Genomic DNA, 22,441 nt, shown 5'->3' with positions numbered 1-22,441 from the left:
CCACATGGAGTACCTATATAAGTAAGAGCACACGCGCAGCCCGGCCTTTTAATGGGCCCCCTCGCGCGTCCGCGCCACTGTTATATTTAACGCACCTGCTTCCTCCTTCGCCTTTTTTTTTGCTTTTTCCTGAATTTGCCCCCACGCCTGTCTACACACACGTAGGTACACTCAAGTATTGTGTTCGTTATGGCGATGGGCAGAAGAGCACGCCTTTCGAGGGGAAAGCCTCGGACGCTCGCTCGGCTCGGCTTTGCCCACTACGATGATAATAAGCATGCCCCGCTATACACGTACATTTATACGTATGTGTATTTTTACCCACAGCACAATATATAATCATACGTAAACCTTTTACGCGATGATATGACTTTGCGCGAAATTAAAAGTACGAGTGGCAAATGAAACCCGGACGAATTAATTATTTCCAAGGGAGAATATATATGTTTGACTTACAATGCGCTTGGTTGTGAAATCACCATACTATTAAGGTGCTTCTACTGTGGGTAGCCATAATAATCGTAACAAATATTAGCAAACCATCGTGCTTACTCACTTTGACGAGGAGGCCGGAAGGAAAGTGCTACAATGCAATAGTGTGTCCTAACGAGCGCACGCTCTACCCTATATAATAATATATACATGTGTACATTCAACATTTCCACTCCAAATGTTGTACAAAAATATAGAGACACAGGTGGCAAGGTGTATATATGTACCCATAGTGTTGCGGTGGCAGGTAATTTGCAACAAATAACACATATCGAGCGACCGACACGGTTTGATAAAATCGCGCCGTGTGTGTAACCTACTTTCTTCGTGGGAGAGTAATAGGTACCTTATACTCTCGGTACAGGGTGTAGGTCTATCTTAGTAGGTTATACACCGAAGGTTGGACTCCGAAATTTGCAAGCCCCGAGACATATATATATATATATATATATATATATATATATATATATATATATATATACAGGCGTGTGGGTGTGAGGGGGACAGTGGCGCATTACCATACCAACCTACATGTAAATTATACGTAGCTAGTACTTCTCGACTATACATCGATTCGAAGCGACGATGTAAATTGTTTGCTCCCTTTTTTTCGACACTTACCGGCCTCAGGTCTCTTACTTGTCTCGTGTGCACTTAAACATATACATACAGATGCCGCGGGATGGCCCACATACAATCATTCGTTTCACAGAGGTCAGTGACACCCTTCCTCCCCCTCTGCCATACCTTGTGTGTACATATATCTATTATCCGCTAGAGTTTCGACAAATCCATTATTACACGTTACATGTGTCTTATAAGGCTTGGACTGCGCTCGGTTCGTCTTGTGTGTATACGTGATGGACGATGACGGCGACCATACCTCTCTCGTGTATATATTGGGCATTCTCGCATGGGTAGGTATCCCTTCATTACGTGTATATATATTTGTACCCCGGTTGGGAGAAAGACAATGAACCACCGTATATACATGACTGCTGGAGAGGATGTCATTGACAAAGCTATACACGTGACCATGTCGAGGAGGTTGGTTGGTATGAGGCTCTTTTACCGTCAAGCTTGAATCAGATGGCGCCAGGGCACGTCGCGGCTGTCATGGCCGTCTCACTCACACAACATTACTTTTCAGTATTGTATGTACATAGGAAATTAAAGTGTAGTGGTAAAGCGCAATATTTGAAATTTTGAAATGAATAAGGAAGACAAGAAAGAATATTATGGGAGCTTGAAAGTTTCAGAATTGAAAAAGCTTTTAAAAGGGAAAGGAGCAAGAGTCAGTGAAAGAAAAGCAGAACTCGTGGACAGGTAAGCCATGACTTGGGAGCGGCAAAAATGTTGGTCTCCCAATTGCTTCGAGCCACTTTTTTTTTATCACACAATCAGAAGGAAATTTAAATTTCACTTTCTTATCGCAGGATATTACACTGCACTTCATTTTTCCTACTATCTTTAAACGTAAATGCAAACAAAAATTGTCTGCAAACAACAGCAATCATTTACAAAGGTTATGTCTTCTGCTTTGCTCATTACACAGATAGGCTCACGAACGCAATACACAACTGTAAATTTGACGGTGTGTAAGTATGACAGCCGCGACGTGCCCTGGCGCCATCTGATTCAAGCTTGACGGTAAAAGAGCCTCATAGGTGTATATACCAATGGGTCCTCCTCTCCCCAAGAGAGAGAGAGAGAGGGATCGGTCAAACAAATTGTCGATCAATCGCATTAATCGTACAATCTTTTGTCTTACGTTGAGCATACATACATGTATAGGTAATTGTGTGCTTCGTACCTATGTAAGTACACCCTGTACGATCGTGCATCTCAACGATGTCCCTTTATTCCATACGAAATTTTATACTATTTATTACCGCGTGAATCAGCTCTTTTGTGTGATATAGAATCATATTCAATAATGCCCGAGGCTCTATTTTTTTTAACCAAGTATATACAGCTGCTTCTCATCAGCTGATGCATTATTTCGGTAACGCCCATTCACGAGTCTCGTATACATACGAAAGACGTTGAGATTCCTTGTAGAGATATAATATACCAGTGTAAAGTAGTTCGCTTCCAATGTCAGAGTGCGCTTCGAGTAGTTTCAGTATGGATAAAGTACCTTTTTTTTTTTGTTTTTTTTTTCCAAATGGCCATTTATCCGTATAACAAGGGGTGCAATGTTACTTCGAGCGACGTAATACCAAGAGACAAATTCGCAAGGGTTTCAATTACTTAACCAGCGACAACATTTGCATGCGCCTCCCTCTTGCTCTCCCGACGATGACGTTCAATTAAATATGTCGAGTAAACATGCAAAGTGCAGGCGCGCCATTCTACCCCGCACAAAAATATACATCATCATCATCATATTGTGTTTTGCTCGTGCCCGAGGAATATATGGCATCGAGGACGTGCACAGGTATTTGATTCTTTGACTGCGGCAGCAGACAATTGGCAGCGAGGTATATTGCCCGATACCTCATTTCCTTGGGGCACATAATAAAAAAAAATAAAATAAAAAATAAAATAGATATCGAATTTCAATGGGTCTCTCTCTTTTTTTGTCGAGCACTGTATACCGGTGGTGGTAATACACGGGATAAAATATATACCATCGGGGGGGGGGGGGAGAAAAAAAATCGTGCGCCCCAAGTGGAATGTCCTCCTTCTAACTTTAGGCTGCGACAACAGCGACGACGATATCGCGCCGTGGCACGGAATTTTAATATTTCTGCATTGCGTGACTGAAATAGCGTCGCCGCCGTCGTTGCAGGCGAGGGGTGTAGCGGTACGACGTCGTCGTCGAGGAGGCTCTTGTGTATATATACATACATACACATATATACACGCTTCTGCACGAAGGCAAAACTGCTTCCTCCCCCTGCCTGGCTCTCTGATGTATCGTGGCTGAGCTGACGTTGGTTGTCGACTCTTTGCACCTATACCTATACGCCCGTACACGTGTAGGTATATACGTTATCGCATCGCCGGCGAAAACCAGCGGGACGCGATCCAATCGATATTTTTGTAACTACCGCGGGGTACATTATAAACGTGCACGTTAATTTAGTTAATAACTCTCGGGTACGTTTTTAATGGCCGTGTAGCCCCGACGACCACGAGATTCTACGGAACTTTCGACTATACTCTTTTTTTCATATCGTACACGCCCTTACGTATATTAATAATAAAAAAAAAAAAACAATTTAAAATTCTCGAGCAGTTTAAAACATGCCAACGCAACAATGCTGGTGCATAAAAGCACTTGGGCATGTATATACTAGATATATTTAATGTCGCTTTGACGTACTAACTGGCTTGGCAATTTTTTTTTATCCACCATTAGCGTCTCGACTATTTTTACGCTGCTCCGTCTATATACATGCAGGCGCTCGATGCAAAGTTTTGTGAATCACCTCACTCGCTTAGATCCGACAAATAGAAAGATAATTGATCAAAAAATGGATAAAGGAAAAAAAAAAAAAATTACTCGTGTACCTATACCAAGAGCGCGGACGAGCGCAAGGTATATGTATAGGATAGTTACCTTTTCGCGTGAAATCTCGTATCGGGGCAGAGCTGCTTTCGCGATTTCGCGCAAACGCCTTGGACTGCCTAATTGGTTCCGGACGGGGATCCCGGCCAATTAGCCGAGGGCGGCTGCATCTCTACCCATAAAAATTATTCAGAGCGCAAAAGCCCAAGTGCACCTCCCATACAATTAAAATACACACTGCAGCGTCGTCTCACTTGGCGCGCAATCAGTTCGGAAGAAGCCCCCGGGAGCATCATTTTTCACCGTGATTTCACTGTGACGTATTTTCTTTCCTCGGCAGTGCCATCACCATCACTCGCTAGTTTATCGTCGCCGAGTCGCTTTGCACCTTTGAGCGATACATACACCAAATAAATTTTCTTGTCCGCGACGAAAAGATGCGACATCCCTTTCTCCATATAATGCTCTTGTCAACGCTCCAGTTGTCGACTGTACTCAGGGGGTTGGGGAATCACCAATGAACGAGAGATGAAACAAGTTAGTCAACACGTTGGACTAGTCGAGCTCGAGTGCATTTTACAGATGCGTGAGGTATATAGGTAAGTATACTTATACACACCGAGGCTCTCTTGCGCTTATATGTATAGCCGCCGAACGGCCTTGCCTCCTATCTCCCGCAGCTATACCTGTATGTATATAGGAGGTGAATAGAAAATAAAGAGAAGCGGAGATCTATTATATTATATTATACACTGCAGTGCCCATATCGTGTGCTGCAGCTGCAGTGTGTGTGGGTGTCGCTTGTCTGCCTGGAAAAGCACCTTTTACCTCTCATACGTGTACACAATATTATGTGCCCTCGCCAATACCTGTACCTATAACTATGTACGTATGTATACAACTTCATAGACAAGTCGTTGGTCGTTGGTCTCGACCTCCAGCGCACCACTTGAGAACACTCGACTATTACTATCGATCGCAGCACACTGCAATCTCGTTTGCGCATTGTATTTAAGTATATATTTATATTTACTATTTTTACTCTGCAAAATCAAAGGGGCCCAACTTCATTTTTATAAAAATTGCAGTTTGATTACACTGTGTTTATGTACGTGTACTTACGTTACTGACAAGTATGGCCTATCACTATATATACTAAAAAACCAAATGATATCGAATGACGAAAAGTGGCGAAACGTACCTGTATATGTACAACCATCTTCCACCTTTTTATTCTTATTATTATTTACAATTATATACTTATTTTATACAATACATACATATTGTTATTATTTTTTGTTACAATTTTCCTCCTCGGCTTGTTATTGCGTTTATTATTAGCTTTGAAATACATAAAAATCATGAATCGATCGCAATACAATTTTATCACGTTTTATTTGACGCCATTAAGAGCTCGACATTGCCGTATCAAACGCACATGAATCACAACACCGACCATTACAAACGTTATCATCATCATCATCATCGTAGTCATCATCATTTTCATTATCGAGCAAAATGTAGTTGCACTATATTTCGTTGTTATTGTAATCATTATTATTTTTCTCACAATCGTTTATCATTAACGTTATTATTTATTTTTACATCTAAGCCATAGTTATGTTTTGAGTTGCTCGTCCCTACCCTCGGTCCTCTTTTCTGTTGCAGGAAGCGGCCGATCGTTGCCACATCCTCGAAAGATGATCAACTGCGGGAGGAAGCCCCTAGCTTCAATAACGACAAAGGCACCAACGAGCGGGACCTCGTCACCCCAAGAGGAGCAAAGCGTCACTCGATGAGATTGCCCATAGACAATTAGCTCGCCCCCTTGCCCCGAGTACACCTCGCGAGATTACCATTCCCTCGGACACGAATCCCACCCCCGCCCCCCTCAAAAATGCTGGGCGTAAGCAGCCAGCCGGGCAACCCGCCGTCCAGCCTTAGGCACTCGGCGAGCTTTTCTTGCCTGCAGCGGGGCTCGGGCAACGAGGCTCACCGCGCCCGCACCTCGACCCTGCCCCAACAGCCCAGCCTCCAGCAGCTGGGTGGACATAATCATCATCATCACCAGTACGGCAACGGTGGCCTATCCTCACTCCAGCACCACCACAGTCAGCAGCAGCCCCCGGGCCCACCGGCGCAGCAACACACCAGCTACAGCCATCACCTCCACGGGCATCAGCAGCAGCGACAGCAGGCCAACGAAGCCAAGGGCTTGCAGGTCGGTAGCTGCAGCGACTCGGGCCTCGGGGGCGTTGAGCTCTCGTATCTCGACTCGGGCAACGATTACGGCTTCGTGCGTTCCCGGCCCCGGCTGCGCAGCACCAACGCCATCCTGCTCAGGGGCTCCGACGAGCAAGACCAGCAACAGCCCGTTTCAAGCAGCATGACCAAGTCGACCTCGTCGTACCTGACGGGCCGGCCCCTACTGCTGCGCGAGACCAGTCCCCACGGCGTCGACGCAAACTATCCCCGGCAGTGCGCCGAGCCCCTCGACAAGACCAAGGCAACCACCAACAACAACCCCCTGAAGGGCGCGTTGATCCTCTTTACGACTTCAACCTCCTCATGGTGGAAGAGCAGGCAACGCGACGAGCTGGCCAACAACGGCAGTCCGCCGGACCAGCGCAAGTGGCAACAGCAATCGCCGGCCGTGGCCACGTCGCCCGTGCACGAGCGCCGCTGGCCCGGCAACGCCTGCTACTACAGGCGCACCACCAACAACAACAACAACAACAACACCACCCCGGCCAAGGAGAGCAGCAAGTGGTCCCTGGACTCGGACAAGCAACAACAGAGGTGGCCCCACGCCAACTCGGCCAATGTCACCCCTGCTGCCGGGGCGGTCTCGAGTGGCAGCAGTAACGGCAGCACGGGCCAGGATCAGCGCAAGTGGCGCTCCCTCGGTGCCCTCTTGAGGACCCCGGTAAGCGGTGGCAACAATCATACCACCCCCACCGTCTACCACAACGCAAGCGTGTCCATGATCGAGGACATTATTGAGAGGTCGCCCCTCGTCGAGTGCTCCTCCTCGTCCACGTCGCTCGTCGAGCACCCGACCACCACGGGCTACTACCGTCGCGCCAATCCGATCTCCTCGTCCGCACCCAGGCTCATGTCCAAGTCCAACAACAGCGACTACTCGCTGGCCAACGGTAGGGCAAAGGTCGGCCGGAGGCTGTTCCAGCAGGACGAGGTCGAGCTGGAGGAGCGCGAAGCCAAAGAATCGAAGCAGCCGCAGGCGAGGTCGGCGAGGGCCCAGAGTTTTTATCTGCTCGATGATTTTTTGCGGCCGCAGCCCCAGCAGCAGCAGCAGTCTCAGGTGCAGCAAAAACAACAACCACAGCTTAACGGTGGCTCCAAGTGCTCGCTGGACATGCATTACTTGTCGTCGCCGGCGTACGCGAGGGTCGGCTCGACCGTTGCCAATGTGGCCCCGAGCGCGGGGGGCATCATGGCCGGGCCCCGTAACGTCACGAACATCACGCCCCCGCGTAGGCACAACTCCAGCTCGGACAGTCTGGAGGTCGCGACGAGTCCCCTGCCGCCTCCCGTGCCCCCGCCACCCCCGCAGATCAATGGCGCCGCCAAAGCCAACAACCTCGCTGCTACTGCCAACGCCCGGGACAAGGAGCGCGACTGGCCGGAGAAGGAGCTCTGCAGGTGCAGGACCTGCTGGACCGGCCTCCAACAAAGATCCTTTCACGCGGACGAGGTCAGTTTACGTACATACCTTTTTGTTTTTGTTTTTTTTTTCCCTTTTTTCATTTATTTTTAATTTTCCATTATTATTTGTCTCTTTTGAGTTTGGCGTTTTATTGTCTTGACCGAGCCAAAAGTGTACACCTCCTCCTTCTCTTTTCCACCAGCCCCATGAAACTGAATCACTTTGATTATATTATTCCGGACACCATGTATACATAAAATATATAGATACTAGTATATATAGAAATAGTTCCAGCGTGTGGTTTTATCATTTAATATACTTTTAACTATGGTTGTCCATTTGCTTGAGAGAGGCATACAACATATATGATATACAGGCCCATTTGTTATACAGTATGCTTGTATAAATATATAAGATCTTACAAAGGGATTGCACCTATATAATATATTATTATTATTATTATGTAGACACGGCAGCGTTCGTTCGAGCGGAGCAAGTTTGGGCATTGTAATTCATATGAGCGCTGTTGGTCCGTTTGACGCGGAGCAGAGGTGTATTCATCCTCTCGTCATCGAAACGCTTCCCGTAACGACCCGCGCCCAAACTAAGCAACTCTCCGAGACCGACGAAAGAATGTTCCCTCCGCGGCGAGAGCGACAATGAAAGTGAACGTGCGTGAGAATATATACCCACTCACTTGCTCCGTAATGTAATGACAAGACCCATCCCTTTCTTCCCCGAGCAGCAGCGGTTGACAAAGAAACAACTTATATCGGGATGACGCACCTATGCATATATAGGCATCACCAATACAATCTAATGGAAAGATCTCGTTTGCGTTTTCCTCGCTTATATACATATACGTACCTCTATGTGACAGTGTGTTATTTGTATACATATATATATATATACTTTTAGACGCGCGGGCATCCATCGACAATTCTTTTTTTCATCCAAGATCCGTATCTCGGGCTGCTGGAAAATGATCTCCCGCTGAGATAATCACGTGGTGTCGAACTCATTTATTATTCCGAGCCACGTCCGAGATCCCTTGCGACGATCTGTGTTACAAAAGTTATTGCTCTCTAAATTTACTTGTGTACTACTCACTCCTTTTCTTTAATTTTCTAGTACGCGTAGGTTTTTTTACGCCCTCATTTATACATGTCGTAATTGTTTGGTAAATAGCTCCGACGAGCTGCTATTGATTTTTTTTTTTTTTTTTTTTTTTCATCCGTATACATACACGTCTGCAATCATGAGCATCCTCTGGTGATGAGATTCTCTGATCATCGAGACGCGGAGATTGGTAATATTAGTCACCTCCTCGGCTGGACTAGATTTCGGGGACGATCGACGAGGCGTTTGTACATAAATACACATGTATATACAACAGCGGAGAAAAGTGACTGGTACACATATTATGTTATATGTATGACCTACTGACGATCATTCCCGCGGGAATGGTCCGGTGCGTGAGAGTCGCCACGCCTTATGTACGATTGTGTCCCAACGAACAAACACACAGTGAGAAAAATAGATGTTGGACTCTGGTTTATCTCGTGGAAAATATCTCGGGACGAGTTGTTGTTGTTGTTTTGTCCCTATAATATATATGTTGCCGAACGACTTGTTTATGACTCTCCTCGAGAGCCACCACGGCGTTAATTTATCCCTCGTTTCAGACCGACTCTTTTTCGTACGGAGCGTCTTAGCCGGTCACTCATGCTCGTTCGTGCCCCTGTACCGATAAATGCGTAACAGCGCGTGTCTGTTTTTCCCCCATTTCCGTGCGACAATCCACCAACAAGGGCACCTTGGGTTGTTGCCGTTAGCCGATTATCTGTCATCGTCGTTGGGAACAAGGATTATCGCGTTTGCATATATATACTGGCACTGTTGGCAAATATTCAATTTCACTCGACTTGTGATATAACATATTGTTCCTCTGCGCGCCCAACAATCGATACGTTTTTTTGTCCCGCAATCACGTAACCACGTGCAAAGTAGCTCACCAATCGCAAGGGGGGGAAAAAAAAAGAAAAAAGAAAATGAAACAGATTTATGAATTATTTAATGCCGCTTTAATTACTACGGCATATGGTTTCTGGGTGTGCATGTATAATTAAATTAACGGGCGGTATGTATAGGCACCGCGGAACGGGGAAAATAATGAAACGACCGGAGAGCAGTAAAAATCATCGAGACGCGGGGAGCAGAGGAAGGAGAAAGAAAAAAGCAAGTACCACCCTCGGGTAGCGGCTCGTGTGTAACCGAGCGCGATTACCGCACGGCCGCCGCATTGCCGTATATCGATTGTAATTTAATGTTTGCGGATTTGGGATAAAAAGACACACGTTTCGGCTCCAACGTCGAGGGTTTCTCAGGTTTGACGTTTCACGAAAAGTGTCCTTTATTGCAAATAACAAAAAAAAAAGCGCAAACAATTGTTCTCGTGTGATTTTAACGACACAGGTATAACATTATATACCTTATAAAGTATACAGCCGCTTACGTGCATTACTTATGCATATACTATAGGTACGCCAAGATGTGCAGCTCTTACGAAAGGGCCTGCAGTTCCGATCTACTTCCAGCTCGGAGTAAGTAGATAATAGGTATATGCATGTTACGTTGCCTTGCGCTCGTTTTCGTACACAATACTAACTTATACTTACTTACCTCATTCCAACTGCACATAATATTATGTGTATGTTCACACGTTATATACCTCACGATGTATATTGTAAGAGACAAACTCCTTCGTTTTCCCAATGGTGAAAGACGATTTCCCATCTGTTGTTGTTTTTATATGCACTGCAGATGATGACGATATACTGCGTGCCACGGTTCATCTCCTATACGTTATATATCCTTGATATTTATAATTATAGAGCACGGATGCTGCCGCTTGTAAGTATAGCGCGCCGCGTTGCATCGAAATACTTTGGTTATTTTCAAAAATGACGCTTTGGGGCCACGCTCGTCCTTGACACGCAAATATGATGATGATAATAAGAGGGGTATCCGAGTATCGTTCATTCCGGGGGGGTCTAAATCGAGATCGGTAGGTATACATTATGTATCGGTATATGTTGTGTACAATGCGCTTCGTGATTGCGTAATAACTATGACTCGTTCGATTTAAAGTGTTTCACATAAGCGATTTATAGAGGTTTTGCCTTAAACAAAACAAATGGAAAATAATAAACAAAGTGCCCCCACCCCAGCATCAGCATAAAGGATTTGCTCGAGGCGTGAACTTGACGGCTGCGTGATGGATTTTTCGCGCACGTGTCTGCGAAGTGGATAATCCGCTCGCCCCCCTTTTCCCCCAACCCGAACACACGCGTATATGAGATATATTATAAGGTAAGACACTCGCGAGCGCGTGCAAAAGCATCAGCCGGAAAGAGGAGCGCTTTAAGCCGGGCGGCAGCCTATAAGCTGCGAAACCGCAAAGTCGCTGGCGATGAGAGCTCCACGGCTCTCTCTCTCGCACACACACACTTGCGAGTAAGTACTTTGCAGGTTTAAGGTATACTGCCGCGAAGCAACGCGTATACCATGCAAAACTCGCTCGAGCAATTTAATTGTCGAACTTTTGTCGCTTCAAGGCTACGTCATAATATATACAAACTTCTTTCGCGCAAAGGTACACCCCCATCGTGCTAAACTTGTCCCGATGTGAAGTACTCACATATATATATACACATACACCCGAAGAAATATATCACAAGTACCCCCGGGGGCCCTATCCTCTAAGTGTGTCGGTGGGTGACACAACTGACACCAGGCCAACACAGTCAAGAGAGCTCCTTTAACTGTGTATTGGCTATGTCGCCTGCCAACACGTTTAGAGGATAGGGCCCCTGTTCGGCACGTTACACGCGCGCCATATTTCGCGGCCTGCCCGCGGCACCTCCTCCCTGAAAAGTGTTATGTCGGTGTATAGGTATACCTACCACGTTAGTTTCTCTATACTCGGAAAGGGGAGTCGGGGGGGGGGGAGAGAGACAACGCGAGCGCGCACATAAACATTGCAGAAATAGCGGTGCCCGCGAAACAGCTCGCGTCTCTCTTTCTCCTCTTCCTACAATATGTGTGTGTACACGTATACGTAATGTAAAGAGGTGCCCGCGTGGTCTTCGGCCCACCCTTTTCTTTCTTCACCTCCTCTCTCTCGGGAATCTCTTTAAATTTCGGAGGCGAGCGCGAGCCGAAGCGGAGCACCTATATATTATATACGTGCACCCTTGCACGAGATATATTTATCATCCGTATACCATTCGTATGGTCTTCGCTTCAAATCTGAAAACACTTAGCCGAGCAAGAGAGGAGGTCGTAAATTTTTTAACCAGCAGCTTCGAGTTTTTTATTTCCACCCCCGCATGGGTTTGCCCGTAGCGATATACCGATCACGGTCAACTACATATGGGTTATATATATTACCCAACTGCATGGAGGTACAATCGGTTGAAGTTGATGGTTGCTTGTTCAACAAAATCGCAACTGTTTTTAATTGGTGCCTTTATTGGGTGCAGAGTGATGCAAGTTCGTTTAGTTCGTGCTTTTCTTTTATTGTCAAATGCAAGCGTGATTAATGAAAAAAAAAACTTCTGACCGATTCATCGTGCGTCTCCGTAGAGGAGTGACTCTTATTCACAGCTAACATGTATTGTACTGGAGATATTTTACTCCAACAATAAAGACATCTCCTTCTCTCTCTAGAAAAAAAACTTTACAAACAAGGCTGTACAATTGTAGTAGGCAATGTAGTTATAATACAACCTTAAGTATAAATATTGTATATCTTTATTATTAGATGTGCATGAGAGTAACAAGATGCGAGTACCTACTTATAAGTAACAAGTGTTTCGTTTCGGCTCCTGATGATGGCGAAAGTGATGTGTGCAACTGTGCAGCGACCGGAACTTTGTATATGTATATAGTTACACGCCAGCTCCGCCACAAAGGCCGGGTTACCCATCATGGTTACCCAGAGGCCGGTACGGTAGGTGCCGATTGTCCGCGTCCTCCGGGCGTGCAGTACGGTAGAGCGCTGCCTAACCAACTTTCACTAAAGCGCTCGCTTTCGAAGGCAGTCTCGAGTAAAGCGTCGAGATGACACCACAGTATAGGCCTCGAGGAGAAATTCCCTATTTTAATCCAATGCAAAACGAATGTAAGATGTGTGTACTTTTTTATTTTGTAGGAAAGAAAATTACTTTACTACTTAGCAAATTTCTTGTACCCCATACAGATCATTGTAATTGTGTGGGGTACCCTACCTTGGTTTTCTACTCGAAAGATTTTTTTTTTTTTTTTTTTTTTTTAATTGAACACAGATGATTAAACTGTATCGGTTAAAGAAATCAACATCACTCGAGCATTGTAGTACTCATGCCGTTCGGGTGTTACATTTTTTTCCACTTCGTAGTTTGGTGCAATTTATTAATCAAAGAAACATATACTTGAGCTACTGTATTATTATAAAGTCTGTAAAAATAGAAAAAGTCCCACCACACATGCGTATAATCATAAACAAGGCGTATCCGTGCCCTATAGCTCTCTCGTAAACTATACAGTTGTATATACAAACAGCACACCCATTAGCCGCGATTAAAAAACGTAAAAAACACTAGTTCCGCGTGGCGTTTTATCAGCCTCCTCCTCCAACCCCTGCCGCGTGAGCAGGTACCTACTTATTTTTTTCCCGACTAAGAAATTTCAAAAATATTTGGGTACGGACAACGAGAGTATATACCTAACAATCTTATCCCGGTGGTGGTGGTAGCTGAAAACAGCTCTGCACGGCCGAGGATACGTATTTATAACAACAACAACAGGTTGGTTTAATAGGACTGGTCGTAAAACACCCTCAATGCAGGTATAATCGGGAGTTGCACTGCACTTCTCACAGTCCGAAAAATTCGCGAAACTGCTCTCGATAAATTTATCGAATTCCGTGCAGTCGCGGAAAGAGTCGTGAGCGCCATATCGAAAGTAAAAGCGCCCAAGTGGCTGCACGCGTATAAACTTACACGTATACATCACGCGAACCACGTAATACTAATACCTATACCCGTACTTCTCCAAGTTTGCTGTTGGCTGTTATATATATATATATATTAAGTATACGAACATATTGTGTATCTATACCGATAGCTGCGTGGATAAACGCCGTGGCGTTAGAATTTGCACTTTTCCGGCAACAGTCAGTTCCTATGTAATCTATATGTGTACCAAAGTTGTATGATGTATTTTATACATTGGACGATAAGAGAGCGTGGGGTAAGTATAAAAGACGTTTAGTTTTTTTTTTTTTTTTTTTTTTTTTTTTTTTTTTTTTTTTTTTTTTTTTGTTACGAGCTCTCGCAAATTCTATTGCTTATACTGTTTCTGATTTCCATTGATTCCGCTCTCTGGCTGGATACGAGTGAAACGAGGCGCATTTACGCGTATATACTCGACCATCGGCTGTACATGGAGCATAAGTACCATATAATATGTGACGTATTAAAATTTCGTGCTCCTTCCGCATATAAATTTGGGTTACACGCTGTTAGTATGTGCACGTGCTACATCGTACAACTTACAGCATCAGGTACCCATGTATGTATATATGACGCTAACGCTGCTGGGGGTTATTGCGCAACCTCCGAGCATATTATTATACATACGTATAGTATGTATTTGTATAGGTAACGCCAACAACAATAACAACACACAATCATATAGCCGTTCAACTCGTGCTCTCTCTCTCTCTCTCTCTCTCTCTCTCTCTCTCTCTCTCTCTCTGTTACTTTGTGCCATGTGAGCCCCGCTGCCTTACATTATTCGGTATATACCGCAGGTACAACAGTAAGTATGTACCTTATACCAATATTATACCTATATGTACCAAACGGAGAGCGAAAGCCAAACCGTAATGCGAAGAGTATATAGGTATTATACCCTATGGTAGCTAACTCGGTAGCTAAGTACAGTTGGCTCTATGAACTCATTCATGACGAGAGAGACGAAGGGTATCAATCTAAAACGTGATATTATGTACACATGCGTAAGTAAGTACTTATTCCTTTCAACTGAGTGATCGGTACTTAGTATATAGTCTAAAAATCGTGTTTGGCGCTGCAACCCTAAATGTCTTAAGATTGCGAGGTGTTTTTCGAAATGAAAAAACAAGGCGCGCGCAACAACCGAAAGGAGATCGATTTGGATAAGAGCGAGTCGCGATCTCGGCAGATCGTAGTACACGCGATAATATGTATAATATATAAGTAGTATTATGTGCATGTGAGCAGAGCACAAACACCGACCGCACCCACACACCCCATGTACACAGACGGTCCCGCTCTCTTCACGTCTGCCTGTATTTTGCAAGTGTTACGTGGGCCCGGGCTACATGTAATATAAATACACATACGTACATAGAGTCCGAAAATTGGAGTAATTATTGCCCAATAGACGTTGAAACAGGGAGAAACTAGAGGCTGAACAGGGACCAAGTTATTCTAGGTCAGACTGTCGGCAGAAAAAAAAGAAAAGAAAAAAAAAAAACAGATACGCGTTTCAGTTCCATTTCGGCTGTCAGAGCCACGTATAAGGTTGCAAGGAAAGTCAGAGAGCCGAATCGATTTTGGTAGGAGAGCATGCCCCGGCTCGACAAAAGTCACGGGAAGCAAGGCTATAAGGACGATGAGGTATAACGGATACACGTGCGTGGGCCAAGCGGGGGTGTGAATATATTATATATACACATCTCTTAATTATTGCATCGAGGAGGGACGAAGAAGGGAAAACAACGTGCATGGAGCCTCTCCTGCAGTGCTCTGTACGAGTGTAGGCTGGTTATATGGATGGATGGGGAGGAAACCGCTGGAAACGGGATAACCTCTGTCTCTTTTCCACACACACCTATACCCGTATGATATGTATACACACACTTCTCAGGGGCTCCTGCGTTTGTGCGTGTGTGTATACTTACACTTGAAAGTGATAGCGAGTGGTGGTGCAAAGAGGGTCGAGTTCTCTCCCGAGGCGTGGGAAGAGAAGGAGACGAGGGGCAGAGGAGGAAAAGGGCTGGGGGCGAAGGAGGGCTGGGCTCGGCGTATACGTATATATGTATGCATCATATGAGAGACGGGATCCGTGCGAGCTGTATATATGTATTATATTACTTACTCTCCACGTGTGGAGGAGAGGAAAACTTGCTGCTGCGTAAAGAGATCGAGCGTTATATATATAGTGTATAGCTGGTAGCGTTTCGGAGTTTCAGCCCAGACTCTGCACGTACCTATATATATACGAGCTTTTGAGACGTGTGGGAGGCTCTCTGTACTGTTTCTGCTACGCACGGGTACACAAAGACACCCGAAAACCATGGGGCTCTCCTTTATTTCTCTTTCTTGTCTCTCTCGGCTGCTGATTTTTTCTTCGTCTCACCGACTTGACGAATGAGTCCTCGAAATTTATTCGACAGCCACACTAAAACGCTGTATCAGTGCTGGATAACGGCGCAGTGGAAAGAAATTGTTTGGGGGGTTTTTTTTTTTCCACAGTGTAGACGATTCGAGCCTGTATCGTAGAAGCACATTTATGTTATCAATCTCTGCCATCACGTAAGTGATCCCCCAAGGGGCAAATTGATGCAACTGGTTCATTGTATATCCATCACCTAAGCGCATAATGTTGATGAAAAACGAGTGAAACATTGAAATAGCCGTGGCGGTGACACAAATGTTTTCCAAGGTTCTTCGGTCAGCAACAGCTCAACGTGAGTTGCGAGCCCCCGACGCACACGTATGGTGTTCGTGCGTTGCCAACCGATGAAGCTGATCGCGGGGGAGGTAATTTCCGTAAGATTACATAAATATACACTGAGGGAAAGTGCAGTACCTACCAGCTGTATAGAGTATAGTAGACGCGGAGAGTCGGTTATATCCGGTGAAAGGAGCAGCAGTGGGTGGGTATAGTATGAGTACCGCGTATAGATGGTGTAGGTATAGAAGCAACGGTGTAAGAGCAGATGGGACCATCATCGCCGAGAGGGGCGAGGGGTGTGGATTGCACTGCACGCACCACCGGAGCAAGGGAGACGGATGCAACAACAGAGAGAGAGAGAGAGAGAGATCAGGACCAGGAGGTGGAGGATACAGATAGGACCTGCGCGCGAATTTCCCTCGCGCTCAGCCAACCTCATATTGATCCCACCCTAATAGCGGCGGCGGCGGCAGCAGCATCACAGTCGTCCCGAGCGAAAGGGAGAAAAGCAGCCGAATCACACGAGAGAGAGAGAGAGAGAGAGGGTGCACCACCACCCACCCTTGCGCCGGCGTCGGTGGCCGCTACGAGAGAGCAGGGGGTTGGTCGTCGTCGCGACACCGAGGGATTCGTAGAATCGCGCGCTCTCTGGTCCAGCAGATGTAAGCAACTTGATTTCTCGGCGACGCCGCTGCTCCCGTGACCGATTCCTGCCGCGAGGCGCCGACAAACCGCTCGAGAAACCGCGTCGGGGAAGCCATCCTACGGTGCACCCACGCGCATATACACACACGGACGAGGGAACCGCCTTTCTGCTATACTGTTGCTCTCGTCTCCCGTCCTCCTTCCCGCGGGCGGTACAGGACCCTGCTGGGTGAGTGAGTGCGCGAACCATCGACCAAGGACCTCGTTGTTGTTATTTTTTTGTTTTTGTTTTAGTGCTCTATTTTTCTAGTGTCAGTTTTAGTACGTGCAGTACAGTACGTAGTGCGTAACAACAGTGCGAGGGTTGGTATAATATATATGCCGAGGACAGATGAACTCGTATACGTATACAACGTAGAAAGAGAGAGAGATAGCTCGGGTCTGTAAGTTTAATCGGAGATTGCTATCGCCCGCCTATATTACCTTCATAACTGCAAGGAGCCAAAATCTCTCTCTCTCTCCCTCTCGATACATCGAGTGCCAACTGTACAAGTGCACGCCTTACCTATTTAATTATAATACATCGACGGCCCTTTTTGAGCTCCATTTATTACACCTATCTTTTTTATATGATCTGATTGCTGTATTCGAAATGTGTGCAAGTGAGAATTATGTTGTTCGGTGTTTGTGCACTTACTGTATAACAGGAAATGGCGACAAATTTCACGATCGACCCGCGAGGGGTGACCCTAATAGATCCGAATGGTACACATAATATGTAGAGATAGTGACAGAGCGCGGTACGCTTGCATCGGAGTGACACTGAAATTGTTCAACTCGAGTCGCGTAAGAAAAATTCAGACACACGGCAGTATAGTTACACGCTGGAACAACACACGTACACCCGATTTGGCACAATAAACCGCAAATCTGGAGTAAGTGCGCACGGTATAATAGGGTATACCTATACGCGTATCTGTGTCGCTCGGAGAGAAATGTGGCGTATACCTACCGCCACACAAATGTACCAAGCGCTTTTTACCGCTTTACGAGTGAACGCGCACCTTATTTCTAGGAGTGACGTCTGCATCGTGCATTTTTTATTTTTTTTCCTTTTATCTCGATTAAATTTCCACAAATTTCCTTTCGGTTCCCGAATTTACAAATCGTGGAAATCTCTCGTTTTGAAGTAAAAAAAGAAAAAGAAAAAGTCGCAAAGAGCAAGAGCTCGAGGGTAAAAGTGGGAACGAGTTGGCTATAGCTCTCGGAGATCGATTGATGGACAAATTAAAATTCGAGTGGCTCTCTGTAAGTGCTATACACGGCCACCGATGAGAGCTGCACGAGAAAAAAAAAAAAAAGGGGGGGATCCAAGCAAGCGAGGCTGCCAAAGCCCCCCCGAGGTCAAGTCGGTGTGATTTCCCACCGATTTCTTTTGATCTCGAGCCCCTTCTCGAATCACCACTCTCGAACAGCCAAAGCTCGATGATTGCGCGTGTATTCATTCGGCCCGACGCTCCTTGCAAGTACAACGGGTATAGCTGTCCCTGAAGTGCAGACCATCTGGCACGCACCCACCGACTGACAAAAGGCAATTATACCATGTTAGAAATAGGAGGGGGGGTTGATTTCTTGCTGAAAAATAAAAAATTACTCGATTCGACTCGTTCGAGTTCAACAATTAAAAACAACACTCGTAAAAATTAAAGAGTTTTTCCAGCTAGGAAATGGGGCAAAACGGAGGTGCAGCGGCGAGAATTTTAATTGGGGATTTTTATCCGAAACCGCATGGACTCGAGCAAAAGAAGAAAAAAAACGCTTTCGTCACGCGCGTTGAAACGGAGCCGCCGTCGCTTTTACATTCGAATTTCTATGCAATCGATCGGGACTTTAGATTTATCACCGTCCATTTAAAAGCCCCCCTCCACTGCGTAATGGACCATAACAATTCGTTTCCCTTCTATTCGCCGACGCAGGTATATACCCTAAACGCAATAAATTGCTCGACACGCGTCGAGAAAGTCTACCCATACGGCATATATAGCCGCGAACAGGTAAATATCTCAATCAACGAGTCACTTTGAAAAACCAAAGTGCCGGGCGGTCGCCAATAATGTATCTCGACACCAGTGCTCGATATCTACCTTATCTCTCGCTCCGATGCGTGGTTGTACTTGTCCAGTAGCCGGACTCAAATATAACAGCGGACAAACAATTAGATCCGCCCCCCCCCCTTTTTTTTTTCTCTCGCCTGAAAAACAGAGTCTCTCGCAGCAAGGCTCCATATTCGAGGTGCAGCTTCGGAAATTCTTTGTTTACGACTGCCACTTGAAATACGTACAAGTACACCAACACAAGCGTTTACCGTACGCGCGTGTAATAACATGGTGCACTTGAGATTTGAAAAGGTCAGCGTAGGCGCTGTTTTTTTTTTTTTTTTTTCTCCATCTCCCATCCCGGCAGCAGCGTTGGGCCATTATTGGGTGCACGCGTATTCTCAATTTCCCGCTGTTCGCGTTATCAATCGTACGTGAAATTCCTTGTTCCCTCCCGGACTCGCACGGAGTCTCTTATGATTAGTTATTAAAAAAACCTCCTCCCGCGGATTCGCGCGCACGCACGAGCAACACGGAAAAATTAGAAACGAGCCAGAGTTCCGGTATCAACGGCGGGGCGATTTTTGCACCAAATGGGACATTATCTCGGAGGTAGCATCTCTCGTACGGCGCTGTGTAAGTACTCCGTCGGTGGTGAAAATCACTCCGAGGCTGCTGATGCAGTATATACAAGCACAGAGAGGAGCTCCATCAACTTGCAGACACGGTCTTTGTGCGCCACCGATGAATCAACGAAGCCTTTCGTGGGCGAGTCCGGCTCTCGCGTTGTCGGGGGGGGGGGGAATAAATATATACACCATGCATCGTTATCATTATTATTTCAAGGTGCATCGACATCGTCGGCGACGAATACCTCCGGCGATCCCGGAATTCTGGGAATCTCTGCCCCGTCTACCGATCTAATCGGCCGCGATGCGTTCGTTCCTCTCCATCAGTCCGGACACTCTCCCTCTCTTCTTTGTTTGCCTTTTTTTTTTCTCTCCGACTGACATCGGCTCTCTCGGGACGAACGGGGTTCCACTTACTATACAGATAGAGCTCCCCCCCCTCCCCTGCTCATTAATAATCTCGGCCCGATGCGCTCGGGACTTTGCTTTCTCGGAATCTCTGGTACACCCATGCTCGCGGAGCCACGATTTTTTCTCAACTGTTTCACAGTCCTGATGATTGCTTGACGAGACTCTCCTCCTCGGGATCTAATTGATTTCAATTGGCGCTCCTTCCCGCACCAGAGTAATCGGTCGGGGGTTCCAAAGACGAGTTATAAATTGGGCAGAAGCGGAAACATGCCGGTGCGTCATAAATTGACGAGGATATGCATTTCTCGGTCGACTGTGTACGTGGAAATGCTTTGTACGTACAATCTCTTTTTTAACGCGAGTGAGCATATAAGTTTTTTGCAACAAAAAAAAACGGAGCTGCGTTATGACTCCCCCCGCTGAATAATTTAAAGTATACAATACTTGTATATACGTAGGTGAACATATTTCATATTTGAATGCGAGTGACTTTGGGATTCGAGGTGACCTTGCCGCGAAAAAGACAATGCCGTGTTCATGTTTAATAAAAATCAGCCTCCTATACTCGGGTATAAATAAGAAATCGGTCCGCAGAAGGAGCACCTTTGGAAATACGCAATATTTGTTTTTTTTTTTTTCAAACGGAAACTCCAAAGATGTACTTACAATCATCACCCGTGCGCTCGCTGCTGCCCGCTGCTATTAAAGGTACACGTATGCATCGAAAGGCTTTTACGAGAGCAGTGGTAGATACACTCACGGGTGCCTAATAATAATCTCAACAACAATAATGACGACGTTGCATGACACGAGTTGTCTACAACACGGCATTGCACACGCAGGGCTTGCTCAATGCAGGGTGCACCTGTACGTTGTATTATAAAACGCGATGCTGCGTGTCTGACGTGTTCAATATATACTCATAAATGTGTGCCTGTATATATATGTATATATAGAGGTAAAAAGGAGCCAATTCCTCAAGGTTCCTAATTGCTCTCGAGCTAATTCCCGGTGTGCGCGTACGTGCGTCGAGTAGCGACTTGTACATGCGCGCTCTTTGTCCGACAATATTACTCCCAATGATGATGACGAAAACATTTTCAGCCGAGACACACTCTTGTGTATCGCCGCGCGCTTGATTGGGCATAATGTACCTTCGATGGGTGTATGAATGGAGCGAGCCTCGCGGTAATCAAGCGAGCGACTATACTCGTTTAGGCACGCGAGCTACCTGCTTGCATGCGGTTGTCGTTGCACTTGGCAGAACTCTCGGTGAAAAGCAGCAGGCGATCTGTCAGCGAGGGAAAATCGGAAGGAAAGGATAATCGCGTGGCTGGTTATTAGCCTCGATTCGATGACATTTTCTCGTACTTGCGACGACTCCCCCTCCGGGTGCATGTATACGTCAACGAAACCATACACCTGTACTCCTTCGATGGTGCCAGGATATACATACATACACGCACACACTTGCGTTATTGTTGCGCAAAACTTGTTTTTACAACCAGTGTTGTACGGCGCAAAGAGAAAACAAGACGAGAGTGAGAGAAAAAAAAAATAAATTGCCATCTCGTGGGCTTCTGTTGGTTTTACGGTTTAGCGGAGAAATGCGCAGCTTCGGTTTAGGTACACGCGTTTTCAAAGTGAAATTAACTTTTTATCGCTGCAAATTTCCCTCGAATGCGCCAACAGTGAGGCAATTGGATCTCTTTTTCAAAAACTCCATTCGACCGTGAATTTTTCCGCGAAACACAAATAAACTTGGCTGGTTTTTTTTTTTTTTTTTTTTTTTTATAAATACATTATACATACCTACTGTACGTGAAACGTGTTAATAATAGAGATCTTGCTGCTTTCACCTCCGCGAAACAACCAAACGGGAGAATCAGGCGTACCTACTATGTATAATAGCCACGTTAACAAGATTTACCTATACTCGAGAAAAAAGTAGCACAAATTGCATTTTTTCAATAATCATAATGGCAATAGTAGCAACTGCACCTATAGTTTTGGGGTCACTATACCCGTATATATTATACATGTTGCACTGATGTGTATGCGTTTGTATGTGCATGACCTTGCCTGCACGTAAATATAATTGGAAAAGTTTGGAGCACCCACTCGTGTACGGGCCAAATTTTCCGGTTGGTCGAACAAGCGGACAAGTGAAATTGCCGACTAAACGTCGCGGTGTAACGCTACCGCCCACAGAGAGAAA

General features: G+C 45.8%; 1 protein-coding gene across 1 annotated transcript in view; it reads left to right on the top strand.

The window, feature by feature from the left end:
* LOC106645192 (uncharacterized) overlaps positions 1–22,441 on the top strand; it is a 131,194-nt gene that overhangs the window by 37,952 nt on the left and 70,801 nt on the right. Inside the window, exons 2-3 of the mRNA XM_089593918.1 lie at positions 5,678–6,148; positions 6,239–7,724. Coding sequence (XP_089450044.1) covers positions 5,907–6,148; positions 6,239–7,724 — 1,728 coding nt within the window. The 5' untranslated portion in view covers positions 5,678–5,906. The remainder of the gene's footprint in view (positions 1–5,677; positions 6,149–6,238; positions 7,725–22,441) is intronic.

The sequence above is a fragment of the Copidosoma floridanum genome, unplaced genomic scaffold, assembly GCF_036245765.1.
Source record: "Copidosoma floridanum isolate Cflo_tuat_1 unplaced genomic scaffold, Cflo_Japanese_pri ptg000001l, whole genome shotgun sequence".
In the NCBI taxonomy this organism is placed as follows: Eukaryota; Metazoa; Arthropoda; class Insecta; order Hymenoptera; family Encyrtidae; genus Copidosoma; species Copidosoma floridanum.
The sequence above is the reverse complement of the archived record's forward strand: the minus strand, read 5'-3'. Positions and strand labels throughout refer to the sequence as shown.